Raw genomic sequence first — 20,086 nt, forward strand, 5'->3', positions numbered from 1 at the left:
AGGGTCACGAACGTTGTAGTGGCAAGTGTAGGCGGAATTGTGTAGTCCACCTGTCTGGGAAGTCCCAACGTGCCATCCAGGATTTTGCCGTGGCCATAAATTGTGTTTGACCACTTACTTAAAGTGCTCAGCCTTATTCCTGCACTGCGCGCCATGTACTTTGCCTGCAGGTCTACTGGAAGGAAGTTTAGTATCACATTTAGTGCTTTCGACGGTGTGGTTGACATTGCACCGGTGATAAGAACAGATGCAAGTCTTTGGACCCTGTCAACCCTTTTGATGTTCACGCCCTTCTCCAGGGCGTTCCACCATATTGCAATACCGTAGTAGAGAATTGGCCTAATTACTGCTGTGTACAGCCAGTGTATCATACTGGGCTTCAAACCCCATTTTTTCCCAACGAGCCTTCCACAGGAGTATAGCGCCGTCGTAGCTTTGCGTACTCTGTCTGCGACTGTGAGTCCCCAATTTAGCTTCCTATCTAGTACAAGTCCTAGGTATTTAGCGTTTTCTGTTACTTTAAGGGGTTTCCCCCCCAAAAGAATTTGTTGAAGAGCAGGTGTTTTGTGTTTCCTGCTAAACAGTATCAGTTCCGTTTTTCCCGGATTTACTTCTAGTCCTCGACTCTTGCACCATAGTGATAGTCTGTTGAGAGCTCTTTGTTGAAGATCACACATAGTTGGAAGGTGTTTGCCAGAGATTGCTATTACAATATCATCTGCGTATGAGATTACCTTACCTCCCATTTTTTCTAGCTCCTGAAGGAGATTATTGACGGTCAGGTTCCATAGAAGTGGAGAGATTACCCCACCCTGCGGTGTGCCCCTGATCGGAAATTTCTTGATGAATGTTTCACCCAAATCTGCGCGAATCGTCCGCCCGACTAGCATTCGCTCTATGAGCGAGACGAGCGCTCTGTTTACTCCCATTTCTGTTAGCGATTTGGTAATTGCTTCCGGGTGTATGTTATTGAAAGCACCCTCGATGTCTAGAAAGGCAGCAAGGGTGTATTCCTTGTAGTGAAGTGATTTCTCAATCGTGTCGACCAGCGAGTGAAGCGCCGTCTCTACTGATTTGCCTTTGCTGTATGCATGTTGGGAAGGTGATAGCTTGTTGCCAATCTTCCCCTTGATGTGCCCATCTAGCAATCGCTCTAAAGTTTTTAACAGGAAGGATGATAGGCTGATCGGCCTGTAGTCCTTCGGTCTCGTATGTGTGGTTTTTCCTGCTTTGGGAATGAAGACCACTTTTACTTCCGCCCATTTCTTGGGGATATAACTAAGTCGTACTACTGCCTCAAAAATTGAGACGAGTCTAGGTGCAATCATACTAATTGTGTGTTGCAGGTCGGCGGGGATGATTCCATCTGCTATTATATTAGTGATATACGAAAATTGCAATCAACCAATGACCACACTTCATTGCTATCTGAACAACGACTGATTGGACGATTGTGTTAATACTCGTACATGTGAAATGTTTGTGCTATTATATTAGTGATATACGAAATTTGCAATCAACCAATGACCACACTTCATTGCTATCTGAACAACCACTGATTGGACGATTGTGTTAATACTCGTACATGTGAAATGTTTGTGCTATTACATTAGTGATATACGAAAATTGCAATCAACCAATGACCACACTTCATTGCTATCTGAACAACGACTAATTGGACGATTGTGTTAATACATGTGAAATGTTTGTGCTATTATATTAGTGATATACAAAAAAACTGAGATTGCGTTATTGATATACGAAACAATCAACCAATGACCACACTTCATTGCTATCTGAACAACGACTGATTGGACGATTGTGTTAATACTCGTACATGTGAAATGTTTGTGCTATTATATTAGTGATATACGAAAATTGCAATCAACCAATGACCACACTTCATTGCTATCTGAACAACGACTGATTGGACGATTGTGTTAATACTCGTACATGTGAAATGTTTGTGCTATTATATTAGTGATATACGAAATTTGCAATCAACCAATGACCACACTTCATTGCTATCTGAACAACCACTGATTGGACGATTGTGTTAATACTCGTACATGTGAAATGTTTGTGCTATTACATTAGTGATATACGAAAATTGCAATCAACCAATGACCACACTTCATTGCTATCTGAACAACGACTAATTGGACGATTGTGTTAATACATGTGAAATGTTTGTGCTATTATATTAGTGATATACAAAAAAACTGAGATTGCGTTATTGATATACGAAACAATCAACCAATGACCACACTTCATTGCTATCTGAACAACGACTGATTGGACGATTGTGTTAATACTCGTACATGTGAAATGTTTGTGCTATTATATTAGTGATATACGAAAATTGCAATCAACCAATGACCACACTTCATTGCTATCTGAACAACGACTGATTGGACGATTGTGTTAATACTCGTACATGTGAAATGTTTGTGCTATTATATTAGTGATATACGAAATTTGCAATCAACCAATGACCACACTTCATTGCTATCTGAACAACCACTGATTGGACGATTGTGTTAATACTCGTACATGTGAAATGTTTGTGCTATTACATTAGTGATATACGAAAATTGCAATCAACCAATGACCACACTTCATTGCTATCTGAACAACGACTAATTGGACGATTGTGTTAATACATGTGAAATGTTTGTGCTATTATATTAGTGATATAGTGATATGCTTTTTTTCCGTATATCACTAATATAATAGCACAAACATTTCACATGTATTAACACAACCGTTCAATCAGTCGTTGTTCAGATAGCAATGAAGTGTGGTCATTGGTTGATTGCAATTTTCGTATATCACTAATATAATAGCCCAAACATTTCACATGTACGAGTATTAACACAATCGTCCAATCAGTCGTTGTTCAGATAGCAATGAAGTGTGGTCATTGGTTGATTGCAATTTTCGTATATCACTAATATAATAGCACAAACATTTCACATGTATTAACACAATCGTCCATTCAGTCGTTGTTCAGATAGCAATGAAGTGTGGTCATTGGTTGATTGCAATTTTCGTATATCACTAATATAATAGCACAAACATTTCACATGTACGAGTATTAACACAATCGTCCAATCAGTGGTTGTTCAGATAGCAATGAAGTGTGGTCATTGGTTGATTGTTTCGTATATCAATAACGCAATCTCACTTTTTTCGTATATCACTAATATAATAGCACAAACATTTCACATGTATTAACACAATCGTCCAATCAGTGGTTGTTCAGATAGCAATGAAGTGTGGTCATTGGTTGATTGTTTCGTATATCAATAACGCAATCTCACTTTTTTCGTATATCACTAATATAATAGCACAAACATTTCACATGTACGAGTATTAACACAATCGTCCAATCAGTCGTTGTTCAGATAGCAATGAAGTGTGGTCATTGGTTGATTGCAATTTTCGTATATCACTAATATAATAGCACAAACATTTCACATGTATTAACACAATCGTCCAATCAGTCGTTGTTCAGATAGCAATGAAGTGTGGTCATTGGTTGATTGCAATTTTCGTATATCACTAATATAATAGCACAAACATTTCACATGTACGAGTATTAACACAATCGTCCAATCAGTGGTTGTTCAGATAGCAATGAAGTGTGGTCATTGGTTGATTGTTTCGTATATCAATAACGCAATCTCACTTTTTTCGTATATCACTAATATAATAGCACAAACATTTCACATGTATTAACACAATCGTCCAATCAGTGGTTGTTCAGATAGCAATGAAGTGTGGTTATTGGTTGATTGTTTCGTATATCAATAACACAATCTCAGTTTTTTCGGTAAAAAGAAAGGGCTTCGGCAGCGGCAGTCATTAAAAAACTACAAGCAATGAACACTATTCCAATATTAATAAGAATGGAAACCCTCCACTCTACCCAACAAATATACACGGATTTAAAACCCAAATTTTTTTCCGCCTTCGCCTAGGCCACACAACACACACCCATGAACATATCTTAAAAAAAGAAAATCACCCTATCTGTACAACCTGCAACACAAACCAAACTTTGGACCACATCCTCAACAAATGTACAAATCACGCCAACGCAAGAAAAGAAATACTAAACTCAGAACAAATAAGCGACATCCTCGCCATTCCCAGTCACTCAAACATCGAAAAAATAAGCAAATTCATTAAAAGTATCGAAATGACAATATAACAAATAATCCAGACAGCCACAGACGACACAGAGCTGATGGCCTCTGCAGCCAATGCTCAAACATAATTTTAGTACTGGTATTCATGCCAGTCACTTAATAATAATAATAATTTGACCACATGCAAAACAGCAAAAGTTATGTGTAGAACTAACGACAAAAAACTGACTCAATTCGTACTTACGCTCTCTCTCTCTATTGGCTGCACTGCGTATAAGATAGGGATTGGTAACAAGAGGATGTTGAGGAGACTTTAGAATACCTTCTGTGCGTTTGTCCGGCATTATTAAAACCGCGACTAAGATGCCTGGGAGCCCCACCGTTTGAGGGTCTGGAGGACGTCTCAAAAGCGGAGCTCCCAGCCCTACTTAGATTCGCTAAAAGCGCTGACATCCTACATGATGTCTACTTTAGGTATTCATAGAGGACGGTCTCCATCTGGTATCGCTAGAGACCAAAAGGTCTATGCGTGGCTTATAGCCAACCAGGCTAACCTAACCTAACCTTTGCCCTGAGCTACTAGCAGCAGCGAATCTTTGGGGCGGAGCAAAACATTCGTTTCCACGTTTTGCGCTACCTGCTCTGTTCAAGTTGAGAGCAGTAGCGAGAGCTGAAGTGAAAACTGTAGGTAGGTAAATGAAAGGTAGGTAGGCAGGTTAGAAAGCAAATAAGCACGGGTACATTACAAGTAGCACTAGAGTCCCGTTTTGATACTATAATGTAGACAAAAGGCACACTAAGGAACCTCAAGCGCCTAACCGCCAGACCCGGGCGACGACAGGACTTTAATCGCAGCTTGACTAACGGAAAAGATATTAATGTCTTCCTCCCAATAGCGATCCGTAAGCATCCAAAATCCATCTTGGATCTCTAATCTCTCACTCTGTCTAATTAAGTGGTGTTATAGCCCTTCCAATGAGCTATTAGACCATATGTCAAAATTGGCAGAACCACCAAGATGTAGATCCAGAATGCAACACGTGGCTTGAGACCTCATATTTCGCCGAACATAGATTCACAGGAGTAGAAAGCTATACTGGCCTTCTTAACTCTTCATGTGCAGCTTCCATTGGAGCTTGGAGTCAATTATTACATCAAGATGGTTCACTTCCGACGAGAACGTAAGAAACTGTTGATTTAATCTAGAAAGTCCAAAAGCTGGAGTTTGTATTTTCTGACTAATTGCATCAACTCCGTTTTGCCAGAATTGATTCTAAGGCCGCAACTTCCAGCCCATCGACTGAGTATAGCCAATGCTCCTTCCAAAATTTCAGCCATGACTGAGGGCAAAGGTCCTGAAACCAGTAGGCCAAGTCATCGGCATATGCTATCACCTTTACCCACCTAAATAGGGGTCGCCATGTTGCGGTTTATTTATTTGCATCGTGAAGTTTGCCTCTGTAGTATGCTCGTCAAAAACTTTGCAAAGGTTTTCTCTTTCGATGTCGAAACGCGGACACCGGAATAGCACAAGTCTTGCACTCTCTGGTTCATCAGGACAGACCGGACAAAAGACGTCGTTTTCCAAATTAAAGCGGTGTAGGTACTCTTTAAAGCATCCGTGACCGCTCAGCAGTTGCGTCACGTAGAAGTTAACTTCGCCGTGCTTCCTTGGTTACCATTTCGCAATGTCTGGTATCAAATTGCGCATCCAACGACCATTTTTTGAAAGGTCCCAGCGTGACTGCCACTCTCTCGTGCTTCGCTGCCTCTCTTCTTCTTTAATAACACGGAGCGGTATTTCTCGCGCTAGATTATACAGGCGCTGCATCTCTTTGATAGAGGGAGCTATAGGGTAATACGCCTTCCAGGAGGCAGTTACGGAACAAGGCAGCGAACACGATTATATATTATATATGGCCGAGCTCCTATTTGTGGTGTGCGTCTTGATATTGTTCCACAAATAAAGGGTCCTACAGTTTCAAGCCGACTCCGAACGGCAGATATTTTTGTGAGGAGCTTTTTCATGGCAGAAATACACTCGGAGGTTTTCCATTGACTGCCGAGGGGTGACCGCTATTAGAAAAATGTTTTTCTTAATTTTGGTGTTTCACCGAGATTTGAACCAACGTTCTCTCTGTGAATTCCGAATGGTAATCACGCACCAACCCATTCGGCTACGGCGGCCGCGAACACGATTGGCCTCGCTTTTATAGCCGTTTTAAGGGCAATGTTGGGAACTCCATCTAGTCCCTTTTTTGTCTTTAATGCGGTCTAATGAGGCTAGAAACTCTTCTGCGCTCACTTGTGGAGTGGGTTAATGATCATCAGCGAATGCTTCCTGGGCAGGAAAAAGTGTGCTAACAACCGTTTTCATCAGCATCTTATATGCCTAGGAAAGACCAGGTGTTCTCTTCTGCTTCTTAAAACATTCCCGTTTACTAGCTTTAACCGCCGCTTTGAAAGCTGATTTGCATCTCCTGAGTTCTGCGCTCAGTGACGCTACTGTTGGTTGATGGCGAGCTATCTTTACTTTTTCACGCGATTTAATACACTCTTTCCCTGCCTGCCGCAGTGTTGTCGTTCTACTAGTAAGTAAGCCTCCTTGTTGTTTTATTGTAGCGCTAAACGCATTTGCTATCGCTGTCGTTTCCTGACTATCTGTATGTAATGCTGACGTTTGCGGTGTCACTGCCTCGTCCCATACAATGTTGAAAACTTGCCATTTCCTTTTCTATAAGTATACACTCCCGGCTCGCTTAGCAATTCGAGGTCGAGCGGTGATAGACTCTCAAGGAGAATTTTTCCGCGTCTATGGTTACGAGAACTTCCCCAAGTCGTTGAACATGCGTTGAAATCGCCAGTTATTAGCAACAGATGCTTCCCGATATCTACTTCGACCCGTGCCATCATAATACGCTCAAACTGATTGTCGCTCAGACTAGGCTAGCATAACAACTAAACAAGTATATTTCCTCCGTCTTAACCAACGTAAATCCTTTTACAGCTGAAGCCATCTTTGTTTGGGGCATATATCCACCAAATGACAATATTGCCACTTTACTGGTTTCTTCTGTAATCCAGCTATGGGATTCTGTGTTTTCATGGTGTAAGAATAGAATAGCCACATCTAGTCTAAGCTCAACACTCGTTGCCACACCAGATCTTGGGCCTACTTGCAGGGATTGAGATTTAGTTGCCAGATCTTCATACTCTTCCTTTAACCGCCTCCTGAAAACGTGGGCACCTCACACTTCTTGTCGCGTGATTTCCTTCACATAGAGCGCCCTTCATTTACACCGCGTTACACACAGTCTGTCCTATGAACCAAATATACTTTTTCGGAAAGGGGATAAAAAATAAAAATACACGTGTATCGGCGATTTTCATGTACACGTCACAATTTTTATTTTTTTTTTTTTGTATTTTATAACTTGAAACGAGTAATTCTTATATGCATATCTGTATAGCCACACGATCTCAGGATTAGCTTAACGGATTTGAATGAAATTGGGCCCAGAGATAGTGTATCACATTTCTATACTTTTCACCAAGGTGTTGCCACTGACAATGTTTCACAGGGTTGCCACCTGTTCCAAATTAAAAAAAAAATTGCATGTGATATGCCGATGTGGGTATCAAAAGAAAGGTGTTTCACTCCGCATTACAATAGAGATATAAAACCCTGAATTTTCTTATTAATTTTATTATACTAAAATTAAAAATTGTTACATTAAAAATTTTAATGCTTTTAAAGAAACTTAGGTCTTTTATTTTTGCGTTTGTAAGCATTTGTGTCAGTATCGCGGCAAATAGACCAACAGTATTCGCCAAGCATATGCGTAATGTCTTGTCCTTTAAAGCGCTTTTCAATAGTATCAATGTCCTGATGGATCTTCGTGCAATTTAAAAAATTCGTCATATGGAATACTGCTACGTCGATCACGAGCGGCTGTTATTTTAAAATCAGCCGCCACTATATTCCACTGCTTATGGCGTGATGCAAAAAGTTCGGCTGTTCTCTTTGATAAATTTCCTTCTCGTACAAGGTCATTGAAGTCGGCTTGCGTTACTAAATGCGGCACTGCAGTCCCAAGTTCACTGGGTGTTGGTACAAATTCCGATACTTCTGGTTCCCCGCATCTCGCATTCGATGCAAGAAATGTTGATAGCATTGTTGGTGCTACTGTTGGTTCTCCATCCCTTAATTCGGGAACATAATCAAAAATCTCCATTGAAGCCGCTATATGTTCTTCTGGTGGTAACCGATTCTACATTAGCGTATCGAATTTTGCTGCGGCGAAAGTATTTGTACCCTTTAGTTTGAGTAAAAATTACGCAAAAGTAGCACAGTTCACTGCAGTGCTCCGTACGTGGTAGCCAAATTGTTGGTACAGAGTACTTTATTGTTGACCTTCCATCAGTACCTAAACTTGCATAAATTTCTATAGCAATAGTCGCACACGACTTCCAGAGTATACCACAAGTAAGGAACATAAGCAGTCTTGAATATTTTCTGAAACGAGTTAACCACTGTTTTCGCAATATTTTTAAAATTTTTACTTGGTGCGAATAAGCCACAAACGTAACAAAAGTTATTTCGATTCGGGCACTGCATTTTTCGTAAGATGAAATATACAGAAAGACGTTTTCGCGCAACAGAACTTAAAACAATTGTCAAAGTATACGTCTCCTAGTAGCGCAACTGTCAGATGATCGGAACTTCCGGAACTGTAACAAACACACAAACGGCACAGAGTGTGTTGTATGAAACAATAAATTAAAGGTTAATAATTTGTTTAAAAATTTAGAGTCCCTTCAATTTATGTCGAAAATTTAGAAAAAACATTGCCACGAGTCTGCCTGCAGAAATTCAGCGCGATTGGATCACGGAAAAAGGGTTAAAAATTGATCCAAAGTTTTTCAAACAGGCGGACTACGAGCTCTATATTTTATACATAAAAAAAAAATCTGACGTGTACATGAAAATTGCCGATACACGTGTATTTTTATTTTTTCTCCCCTTTCCGAAAAAGTATATTTGGTTTATAGGACAGAAAAAAGTTCGTTGTTGTAACGCACTGTTATTAGCGCAAGACGCAGCCATGTGACCAGCTTCCCGCACTTTCGGCACAGCCTGGTTCGATCTGTTTCCGTACACCGTGTGGCCGCATTCCCAGCAACGGGAACAGCGCTTTGGCGACGAGATTTCGCGCAGGCGACATGATACCACGTATCTTGATCCTCTGCGTACTTCGAGTACTTTTTTGGCATCCCCTGTTGAAGGTTGATGAACGCTGTTTGTGTGCCATTGTACGCCGCCTTCATGCTGCGGATCGCTAATTCTTTCGGCTTGCTGATTCCACATTGCATATGGAGCGCATTGCAAACCCCTTCTTTGGTGGTTACCTCATCCAAATCTTTACATTGAAGAGTCACCATGTGAGTATTTGCTGCTACGGTTGCCGTTTTCTTCAGCACTTCTACCAATGCTGCCTGGAATTCACTAGTACTGTTATCTTCTTGTTTCTTCACCTCAAAATCAGTTTGCCTGTGCCCGTTCTTCGGATATTTTTTACGGCCTCCCCTAAAATCTTCAACGCGTCGCTAGACATAACGGTACGTAGGATTTCTGTATACGATTTGCCCTTTTCGGTTGCGGTAATGACATCGCATCTGCCTTAGGACGAATGGTCGTCTTTCGCTTGCTTTTCTTGCTTTTGACGAGTTTCCACGCTCATTGTTTTTCCTGGTTTTTTTTTTGTCTCTTTTGGTGGTGTAGGACACATTTTTTTGGCTGCTGGTGCATTAAGGGCTGGGAAATGCCTCTCCTCGTCAGCACTCGCCCTTGGTCCTTTCGGCGACTGGGATGCATTTCTTTTGCCTGACCTGTTTTGTTTGGCGGGGTGACTTTTGGCCACTCCGCATCCTTGCTGCTGATGGTGTGCGTAGTCTTGTGTTCGCATTTACTCTTTGTGCTGCCCTTTTGCTCAAGCAGAATCATTATCTCCGTGTGTATGTCCTTTATGTCAAAGCCCATTTTTTTGATGACGTGGTGCACGTTCAGCATAACCTTCCAAAACTCAATCTTTTCCTCTAGCTCTTTAATTTTTTCTTGCAGCGTTGGCTTGCATAGGTGGCGGGTCGAAGTCTTGGCTATGTCAATAATGCTCAAGGAGTTTGCTAGCGCTGCTACTTTATTCGCTCGACGCTGAGATGCTGCGCTGCTGGTGCCGTCGTTAGCCCTTGGCGTATTTTCGGGTGATCGTGAGAGCGTGTTCCCTGCGCAGGGGTTGCTGATAACCATCTTCGCTCCATTTCCTGTTGTTTTTGTTATTGTAGCCGCTGGTGTTGTTGTTGTTGTTAGCCCCGTGGTTAACTAGGAAAGCAGGGAGACCACGATAGGGTTGATGCGGTACCTTATGAGTACACGCATTCAGAGCCAGGCTGGTGTTAATCGGGACCAAGTCAACCGAACCTGCACGATCAGATAGTGGCGATGACTCGAACGTGGTTTCGAATGTATCCTGAAGTTCTGCCAGAGTTTTAGCAGGACGGAGGCAACTGATGCATTAGTCGACCAGCCGTTCCAACTAGATTTTATTCTCGCTTACTGAGGTAGCCGAATACCGCACTTGTCAGACCGATATCATCATTTCCATTATATTATTTTTTGTCGTCGTTATTTTCCATCATCATAGAATACAGCCGACCCTTACATGGAAAACAGACGTTGACCAGCGAGGTCAATATGAGTCCGTCGGGCCTGGATTTTTGTATCGTTTACCAAGCTCTTTTCGAGGGTTGCTTATTTGTTAAAACTTATTCGCTACTAACTTGCTACTACAGGCCGTCTGGCTTTCCGAAACCAGCCGCCTTCACGGTAGCTTAAAGCCCAACTTATTCGTCCACTCCCAAGAAGCGAAGATCTTCGTTGGAGGTTCTCGAGGCATGTGAGCATTTTAGGGACAAGCCCCTTCCTCTCCAACCGGATTTTAGTCGCCTCTTAATACAGGCATGCCTTACCGCGGATGTATTCTTTTCCCCGACGCGCAGAGTCTAAACGGGTGAGAACTTCGTCAATAGCTACCAGCCAAAGGAGAGGCGAGAGGGCACCGCCCTGCGGTCTACCTCTATGCACGAATCTAGTAATTTTGGTCCCTCGCTACAGTCTAGCAGGGACGAGATCCTGAGACAGATAGTTCTTTCTATAATACCTCTGCTTTATTTAGTGCAGTGACATTTGACTCAGCCCTAAGATTATTGGAAGCACCTTATATATCTATAAAAGCCGCCAAAGTAAATTTCGAATGTGATAGTCGATCATTCTCTCGAATCAGAATAAAGGAGGTAAGATTTATAGGCCTGAAGTTCTTGACCAAGAAGTCGGCAGGTCTCTCAATCGAGACGATAATGGGCAAGTGGTCTGATGCAAGCGATAGCATAGGTCGCCACGTTATGCTATTTATCATACCCGCACTGGCTATTGCTTTGTCAGGCGAGCTGCTGCAATTGCCCATGGTGAGGGCGTCGTCGTTCACAGTGCTGAATGTCGAGTCGTCTATCTGCTCTGCCAATAGCTGTCCCCTACGATCATTTGGCAGGCTTGAATGCCAAAGAACGTGAATCGCATTGAAGTCACCTACAACCAATCGGTTTTCACCTCTGATGAAATCCTGCCGGGCAGCTGGTGACAGGGGTTATGTATACATTATAAATTTCGAGCTCGGCATCGCCGGTCCGGACAGCTATACCTTGACATTATAAGGTGCTGTCGCTGCGGTAAATGCCTTCATCAATAGGACGATACTGCACTATGTGGTGGACTATAAACGCTGGGCGACCACCATTGTCTCGCTCGCGATCATTTCTGTGCACGTTATAGCCATCCCTGGTGATCAGAGAGGACCGAGCGTGCAGCTTGGTTTCCTGGACCGCATCTATTTTGATAATGTGTCGGCTCATGAAGTCAACTATCTCATCGACCTTACTCGTGAGTCCGTTGCAGTTGAATTGTAGAAGCTTGAAGCTCGTGAGGTAAGGTAGTAGTAACTCGGGGGATGAGGGACGCGTGTGGTTGCCTACGTTGTGCCTGCTGTGCATTCTGCTGTAGTTGTTGCGGCCTGATGGTGGTGGATGGATACGCCACGAGGGGAGGTTGCGGGTGCAAAGCTCTGCAGGGGGGAGCAACGTAGTCAGTTGTCCACTTACGGGTGGTGCGCAGGCCGGGACATATCCGAAAATGGCAACAGCCATTGCATGAATTGCACTTGACTGATGCCAATTTCCGAAGTATTCCTGCCTGACATACGGAACATACTGTGCGGGGGACCAAGAGCTGCTGGTTTGTCCCCTCATTGGGGTTTGAGCAGGAAGTCGGGGAAGTTTTGTAGCTCCGATAGGCTCCCTACAGTGGACGTATGGGTTGTGGAGGCGGTTGGTGGTGCCGGCCTATCAGGGAGAGTACCGTTAAGGCATCAGACGCCTGCTGGCGGGAGCAACACGAGGCCACATACTGTGTGGACCACTCCCTATGAGTCTTAAGGCCTGAACAGGTCTTAAGGTGGCTCCACCCGTTGCACTTATTGCACCTAACTGAGGTGGAGTTCGGGTGGAGCCGTTTATGGCATACGCAGCAATAGAACACCTCTGGCCCAGGGTTGGATTCAATACCAACCCTGAGGAGAAGTATTTGGAGCAAGGCTGCTGCGAGGAGTTGCTCCTGTGACTTAAGGGGTGTCTACTGTTCACTAGACAGGGCTAGGTTACTGGGGCGCCAGCCCTTGGTCGGGGAAAACCCGATTCATTCCAGTAGCGTAGAACCGGCTGGCATGGGAACAACCTTCTTATATTCTTTCAAAATTACCCGGTAAGCTTGAAAGTTTCTGATTTGATAGCAGTCGTTAAAACCCTCCTAACCTTCTCTTTTAAGTCGGTCAGCGTCTTCCTCCACCAGGTAGGAAAGTATGTCTTGCTGAAGAATGTTGGACAGACCAAGTTAAAGATAGTCTGATAGGACCTCTCTAAGTGTTCTACTTACATGTGCAGTTGTTTCGAAGTGGAAATTGAAAAAATACTCCTTTTCAACCTCTTGTTGAAAACCCTACAGAGATAAGGTTCCCGAAACGAAATCGATTTCGAAAAGGATAAGCCTATGATGCGACTAAGAGCTCTTTTGGGGAACCGTCCAATTATCAACCGTACTGTCAGAAATATTTGACGAGCAGCTTGATGTTTCCGATGCTGGAAAAACAAACTTTGGCGTGTTACCCTTGTTCTAAACGAGTAAAGTACAACTAATTACAAAGTCTAAAAGAAACTCATCTCGTTCGTTGATCTCACTGCTGCCCCAAATGGTGTGTCTGGAATTCGCGTCAGGCGATCAGGATGCTTCCTTATTTAGACAAAAGTGTATTCACCAGATTTTCAATCCGTCAAGAAGCGCTGAACTGCCATGGCCAATATAGGCAGACACCAAACAGAAGCAACTGTCACTGGATGGTTCCACCCTGGCCACCGTCACATCTGGTGAACTGAATTTAGATAACAAAAAGGCATTAATTGTATTGCTGACTGGGATACAAGCCCTAGGCTTACCATTAATTTGGACATAAAAATAGCACCATGATTTCACAGGCAGTTGTCTTCCTCATGGAGAATGATAAATAGATTATCGGTGGCTGGTTTATAGTGACGAATGTTAATTTGGATTACTCCTAACATAACTGTTAAAAGGGTTACCTACCTTCAAAACTGCTCCCTTTGCTCGGATTCTGCGTCCATCCCAGACAACGGCAGATCGTTGAGCAGCTTTTTCGTGTCGTTCCCCATTTTCTCCAAGTCGTCGCCTGGGGCAAGAGAGACAGGGAAGACCTTCACTTTTGACAACCTGAGGCTGAATCGGAGTTTGAACTGTTTTTCGAGTTTCACTATGAGTTAATAATTAGCCGCAGAACGGCAGAACTGTGTTTGTTGTTGACGTTCTTCTATGTACCTTGGTAATAGACCAATTATCCGACGGAACTTCAAGGTTTTGCAATTTAAGGCACTGGAAAATTTCCGAACTATCCAGCTTAATTTTCGGCAACCAAATTTGGGCTCGTGGTCGTCTTGGAGTCTCTGTCCTACAAGAGTTCGCTTCATCAGTGCTTAACAGTAGGCTGTGCGTCACAAGAGAAGTATGGTTTTGGAGTGAGTCTGACAGTGACGCTTTACATTTTGTTGAGTGGGCTAATTTTTATAGTTGTATATACATAGTTAGATTATAAGTTAATACAAAATGAAGAATCACCTCTAGTTTTGGTGTTCTTTGAGCCCCATAGTGAATGTTGGAGGTTTAAGTCAGTGCCGATGACAATGGGGATGTTCCTGCGTGATGACCCCGTGTACTCTGGTACGCATCATTCATACCCTGTTAATCGCTCAACACCTAGGTTCTGTGGTAGCTGCGATCAAAAGTGTTTGAAGAAACAAGATATTGTTTCGGTGGTGAACGACGAATGGTTAGAATCGCAGATCTCGAAAAAAACGCGAATCCTTTCCCTACATGGGCAAAGCATAGTTCTTTCCATGAGTCATAAATCACAAATTATTATTTATTAAAATATAGTATCAGGCCGACTGAGCTTTGTTCATTATTTATGATTGAAATTTTCAAAATTTGGTATTAAATGAACAAACTTTTAGACAATTTTCTTCCAAAAATATATTTCCATTAGTTGTTAAATAAATTAAAGTAAACGGTCATCCAATACAAATATTCTCAGGGGTAACGCTTATCCAAATATATATATATATAACATTGTTGGTTACCTACAAATACATTTTGTCAAAAAAGTACCGGGAATTGTTCAATAAAACGCAAAATAATTGTTTAATCATAAAAATTTATTTTGTCGCCTTCAAAACAAGCTCCATTCGTAGCAATACACATATACCAACGCACAGTGCCAATTTAAGTTTTGATGGTGTAAAATGTTGCGAATTGATTCGTGAGACACGCTAAGGTCACGAGCTACCTCCCGTAAACTTAAATGATGGTTTTCCAGCATCATTTCTTTGACTTTGTGGCCGTTTTCATCCGTTGAAGACGTTGATGTGCGACCAGATCGAGGCAAATTTTCCACGACTTCTCGGCCTTCTGCAAAAGCCTTATATTACTCGTATACCCGTGTTTTTGATAAAGCACACTCGCCATAGGCTTGCAACATTTTCTACGATTCGGCACATAAAATCCCGTTCAAAACACAACATTTAAGACAAATTCTCTATCTTTATCGAAAATCGCAGAGCACACCTGCGGTTGATTGATATAATTAAATGCCAAACACAGGCTAATTGACAGATAACGCTCAAAATCTGCGACACTATAGAAGACAGTTGTACCAACATTCCAGGAGAAAAATTTAGACATATTTGTACCGCGGCCTTTTTACATGAACAATTCCCGATATTTTTTTTGACAGAATGTTTCTCATTTAACTTTAGTTCATTAAATAAGGCTTGCATTGTAAATTAGGTGACTACCATTTTAAAAAAATACTTCTGTATTAAAGCTGTCAAAACTACATAATATTCTCTTTGTACCCATATTCTGAAATATTATTTACTTTTAATAATATTATTTTCAAATCTGTATCCTTATACGAATAACCTCAGTGAGAACACCTATCTACATTAACATTATTTATTTATTTTTTATTAATGTAGTAAAATAATAAACTTTAAAAATTTGTTGTTAATGTCAAAATATGTATATCTCTTCTCTTTTCTTTTGGATAAATAAATTTAGGCAAGCGGGAATAGATACTTTAAACAAGATTTATGAGAAATTGACACAAATGCAAAATGATTTTAAATCTGCTTTGGGTAATGCTGAGGTCGGTAACCGCTTTCAAATTGCGGAATCGTTATTTTTCTATTTATTGGATAAAATTCTACGAATAGAAACAAGAACGAAACCTAATATAGATATCAAAATTTTACTGAGTACTGAAACTTTCATATCGACACTAATCGCTTGCTGTGTGGAAATAGTTCTAGATGCATATCAATGTCAAATGAAATTTCCATGGATTTTATCATGCTTCAGTATATCGGCTTTCCATTTCCATAAGATTATTGAAATAGTTGTAAGAAGTCATGACGGTGTACTCTCGCGTCCATTGATTAAACATTTGAATTATATTGAAGAGTCTTGCCTTGAGTCTTTAGCCTGGCAAAGAGGATCGCCACTGTGGGATATCATCAGAACATTTGCATTACCGACATGGTCTGAAGTAGACGTTGATAATTTAGTAAAACGGCATCAACCTCAGAGTAAGTTGTAATATCACAATTAAATTATTTTCAATGTATTTTGAAGGCTGTTGCCTTTATGTCGTACAATGCTTTGGTGTTTTCATAATATTCATAGTTGCTAACTGCTCAAATTTCACAAATTTCATATTTGCGTCAGAAAATATGTGAAATCGACGCGATTCCAACTGTTCAGCTAATCTGAAATTCTAAACTCAACAGCGATGCAATCAGTAGACCAGTGATCACAGCCGAAATAGAGGATTAAGTTCATACAACCACTTTTTTAGTTTTCTTCTGTTTAGTCTGAACATATTATTGGTTTAAAACATTAAGAACAAATATATTAATAGCAGGTAACACCTATATTTTCTTCAGTTGTTGTTTTCGCAAAGTGAAATGATATCAATACTAATAACTATATAAAATTATACTTCTGCTGGTAAGTTCAGGAAAAATATTTATTTCATTGCAAACCAATTCTAATACAAACACACCGAAACTTTCACTTTCTGTTAAAATTTAAAATAGCAAAGTGGTATCCTATTGAATGAAATCGTGCTTTAAATTTTAACAGTCTGATAAATTTTAAAATTGATTGGTAAACCCGAGTATCAGCGTACTAAATAGGTTTTTAAATAGCAAATATATACTTTATAACAAAAAGAAAAAGCGTCATCAGTGTTAAATGAAAATATTGTTAGTGGACTTATGTATAAGACTACATGCAATATTAAGGGGGGAAGCTGGTCTAGAATTTTGAAAAAATCGAAAAATTTTTTTTTGTCTTAAAAGGTGCTTTAGGGTCTTAGAAATAATATACCAAATGAGGGATGCCAGCAAAAATGTCTAAATGCCCAAATTTTTCATTCGACGGCAGTGCCTCGCAGGTATGCCCCGAACGCTATTTACAACTTTAAACGCGTTTTTCTCGAAATCACTTTTTTTAAACTGGCCGAAGACATAACTCGAACAAATCTTTACCGATTCTTACGAAATTTTGACAATACATTCGAAATACCTTTCTCCGGAGACGTACGTAGGATTTTTTATTTATATTACATAGTTTTTTTTTTAATCAACAATTTTATGTCGTTCTTTATAGTGAAAATTGTAACTTTTTGTTCAAACGTGCACCATTTCGCGAAAAAACAAAATATCGAAAAAATCCTACGTACGTCTCTTTCTGTTGTTATATAGAAACTAAAAAAATTTTATTTTTTGATCCAGGACAAAAATTAAGGAGTTTACGTCTTCGGCAATGGACCCACTAGAAAAAAAGGCGCCTTAGGAGAACTGCTGGACAGCGGCCATTTTGAAATTAATTCAGACGAAAAATTTTGTAGTTGTACCATGAAAGCTATATTATTAAAGCTATTTCACAGATTTTCGATTGATTCCTTTGTTGAGTCAAAATAAATTCATAAAATATGCCCATTTTTTGCGCTCTAGACCAGCTTCCCCCCTTAAAATTAGTCTTAACCCGAAATAATAAATGTGTTTGTGATAAAAAATGTGTTTCGTCTGGTCTTAACAAATTTGCCGATATATTAGTTTATTTAATTTTCTTAAGTTCTTTTTTTTAACCGATGATGATGTTGTTACGATGATTAATAATATAAGAAAACCTTATTCTATTTTTCCAATACGGCTTACCATGCATGTTTTACCCTTGCCGAGTATGTGGAAATTATTAAAAAGGTATCGAAATTTGTGAAACGAAAGCAAACGTCTCCAAATCTATTGGCCCCGATGGAATAAGCATGTTGCTGCGGCTTATTCCATGTTGTTGCTGAAAATTTTAATGAATCGGGATTAGATTATCTTATAAATTAATATGGTCTTTCTCAAGTGCGTAGCACCCCCACAGGACTTAAAACCATAAATACGCAAATAACTCAACGACTTAATTACAATTGCCTCTCCGAAATAACTGCTTTAGTGTCGCTAGATCTTTCCAACATCGTCACAGTTAGCCACGCAACGCTACCGTTGAAATAGATATCTAAAGAATATGATAGGCATTGAACTAAGCTTCAGATATCTAAAATATTGTACTCAGGACAGCAGCGGGGTGCCTAGGCACGTCAAAAGGCGTCTCCATGGACTAATTGACGAGGTCCAGACGCACATACAGTCTGTCTACTGGAAGCGTGACCTGCAAAATTTACACTTAGAGTTCCGTTGTTAAAAAAATGTAAATGCCTATTTAGTGTATTCTTTTCACAATACGCGTTGTGCAATTTTTTAGTTTTGGGAGAAATTTAGAAAGGTTACCTTGTTTTTACAAAATAAGATCTGTTCATGAAGAACGATTTGAAACAGTTTTCTTATGTATACGCCCTATGGATCCAAAAATGGCATGTGTATATATTCGAAGAGTATGTGCAATATTTGTAGAAGGCGAAGACGTCCATATATAAGTGAATGCAAGGGTATACCGAATTTAAAAACGTTGACGACTTCCTCGACGAGGCATAAAAAAAATACCTTTCCAACGTAAGATCAGAGGATCACTGATTTGTTTTTGACAAAGCCGAACTTATCGTTCCGTTAAGCTGAATCAGTTTTAAGGAAAATTGGAAAATTGTTAATGTATCCAAAGACACAAATGCACGATTCAAGGAAAGACTCAAATTCCGGAGCACATTGAAAAAATTGCTTCATGTGCTAGAGGAACTTCATAACGAAATTGTACAAACGTCATATTCACAGATGAAACTTCCGTTTGGGCGAAGATTGCATGCTATGGTACTGGTGTTCTGGTGATGACGAACTGCGAAGCATCTGCTTAAGGTTCATGTTTGGAGCTGCTTCTTCAAAAAACTATTTGGGCGTTCGTTTGTGTTTACTGCTAATTTGAATGCAGTTTTGATCAATAAAATTTACCAAAAAGCATTATTGTCATCAGCTGCGAATATATTTGGAAGAACTAATCAACCATTGATTTTACATCGATCACAACTATCTGAGCCGAAGGTGTATAGAGTGGAAAGAGCATAATTGGATTAATATGTTGGATTGGTTGTTTTTGTTTTTGTAGCAGAAATACTAAGCCCTCTTATTGCAATGTAAATCACCGGTCGTTTTCGTCTATCTCATCTAACGGTAAGCTCAGGAAACTTTCTGTTTCGACAGATTGTATCCCATGGTAGCCGGTTCTACGCTGCCGGAGTGACTCCGTTCTTCCCGACCAAGGGCTGCCGCCTCAGTAAACTAGCTCTGTCTAGTGCAAAATGTTGGATTGATCTTCACAATCGCCTGATGCTAAAAGTTTTGGGCAAGAATCACGCAAAATCTCAAAGTAAAATAAATATGAATGGCCAAACAGTTATCAAAGCACATTCGGCTGATATGGAGCCGATTACTTCCACAACTTGCGCAGAAATTAATCCGCCGTAGACGAATGGGTTGGTGCGTGACTACGATTCGGAGTACGTATTAAGAAAGAGTTTTTTCTAATAGCGATCCTCCGCCGGCAAGCAATGGTATACCTCCTAGTGTATTTCTGCGATGAAAATGCTTCTTATAAAAAATATTTGGCGTAATAATGCTAAATTTGTTTAAGTCTGTTGTGGACAACAAATATTATGCTAAATTAAAAAAAAGAGGTTGTCTGTAAAGTCAGTTTACTG

At 40.5% G+C, this 20,086-nt stretch overlaps 1 protein-coding gene across 2 annotated transcripts in view; it reads left to right on the plus strand.

Moving 5' to 3' along the window:
* Nucleotides 1–20,086, plus strand: part of LOC129237477 (retinoblastoma family protein) — an 86,138-nt gene that overhangs the window by 25,965 nt on the left and 40,087 nt on the right. For both annotated transcript variants that reach the window (XM_054872254.1, XM_054872255.1), the window contains exon 8: nt 15,946–16,472. In XM_054872254.1, the coding sequence (XP_054728229.1) occupies nt 15,946–16,472 (527 nt within the window). The remainder of the gene's footprint in view (nt 1–15,945; nt 16,473–20,086) is intronic.

This window comes from Anastrepha obliqua, chromosome 2, assembly GCF_027943255.1.
Source record: "Anastrepha obliqua isolate idAnaObli1 chromosome 2, idAnaObli1_1.0, whole genome shotgun sequence".
NCBI lineage: Eukaryota > Metazoa > Arthropoda > Insecta > Diptera > Tephritidae > Anastrepha > Anastrepha obliqua.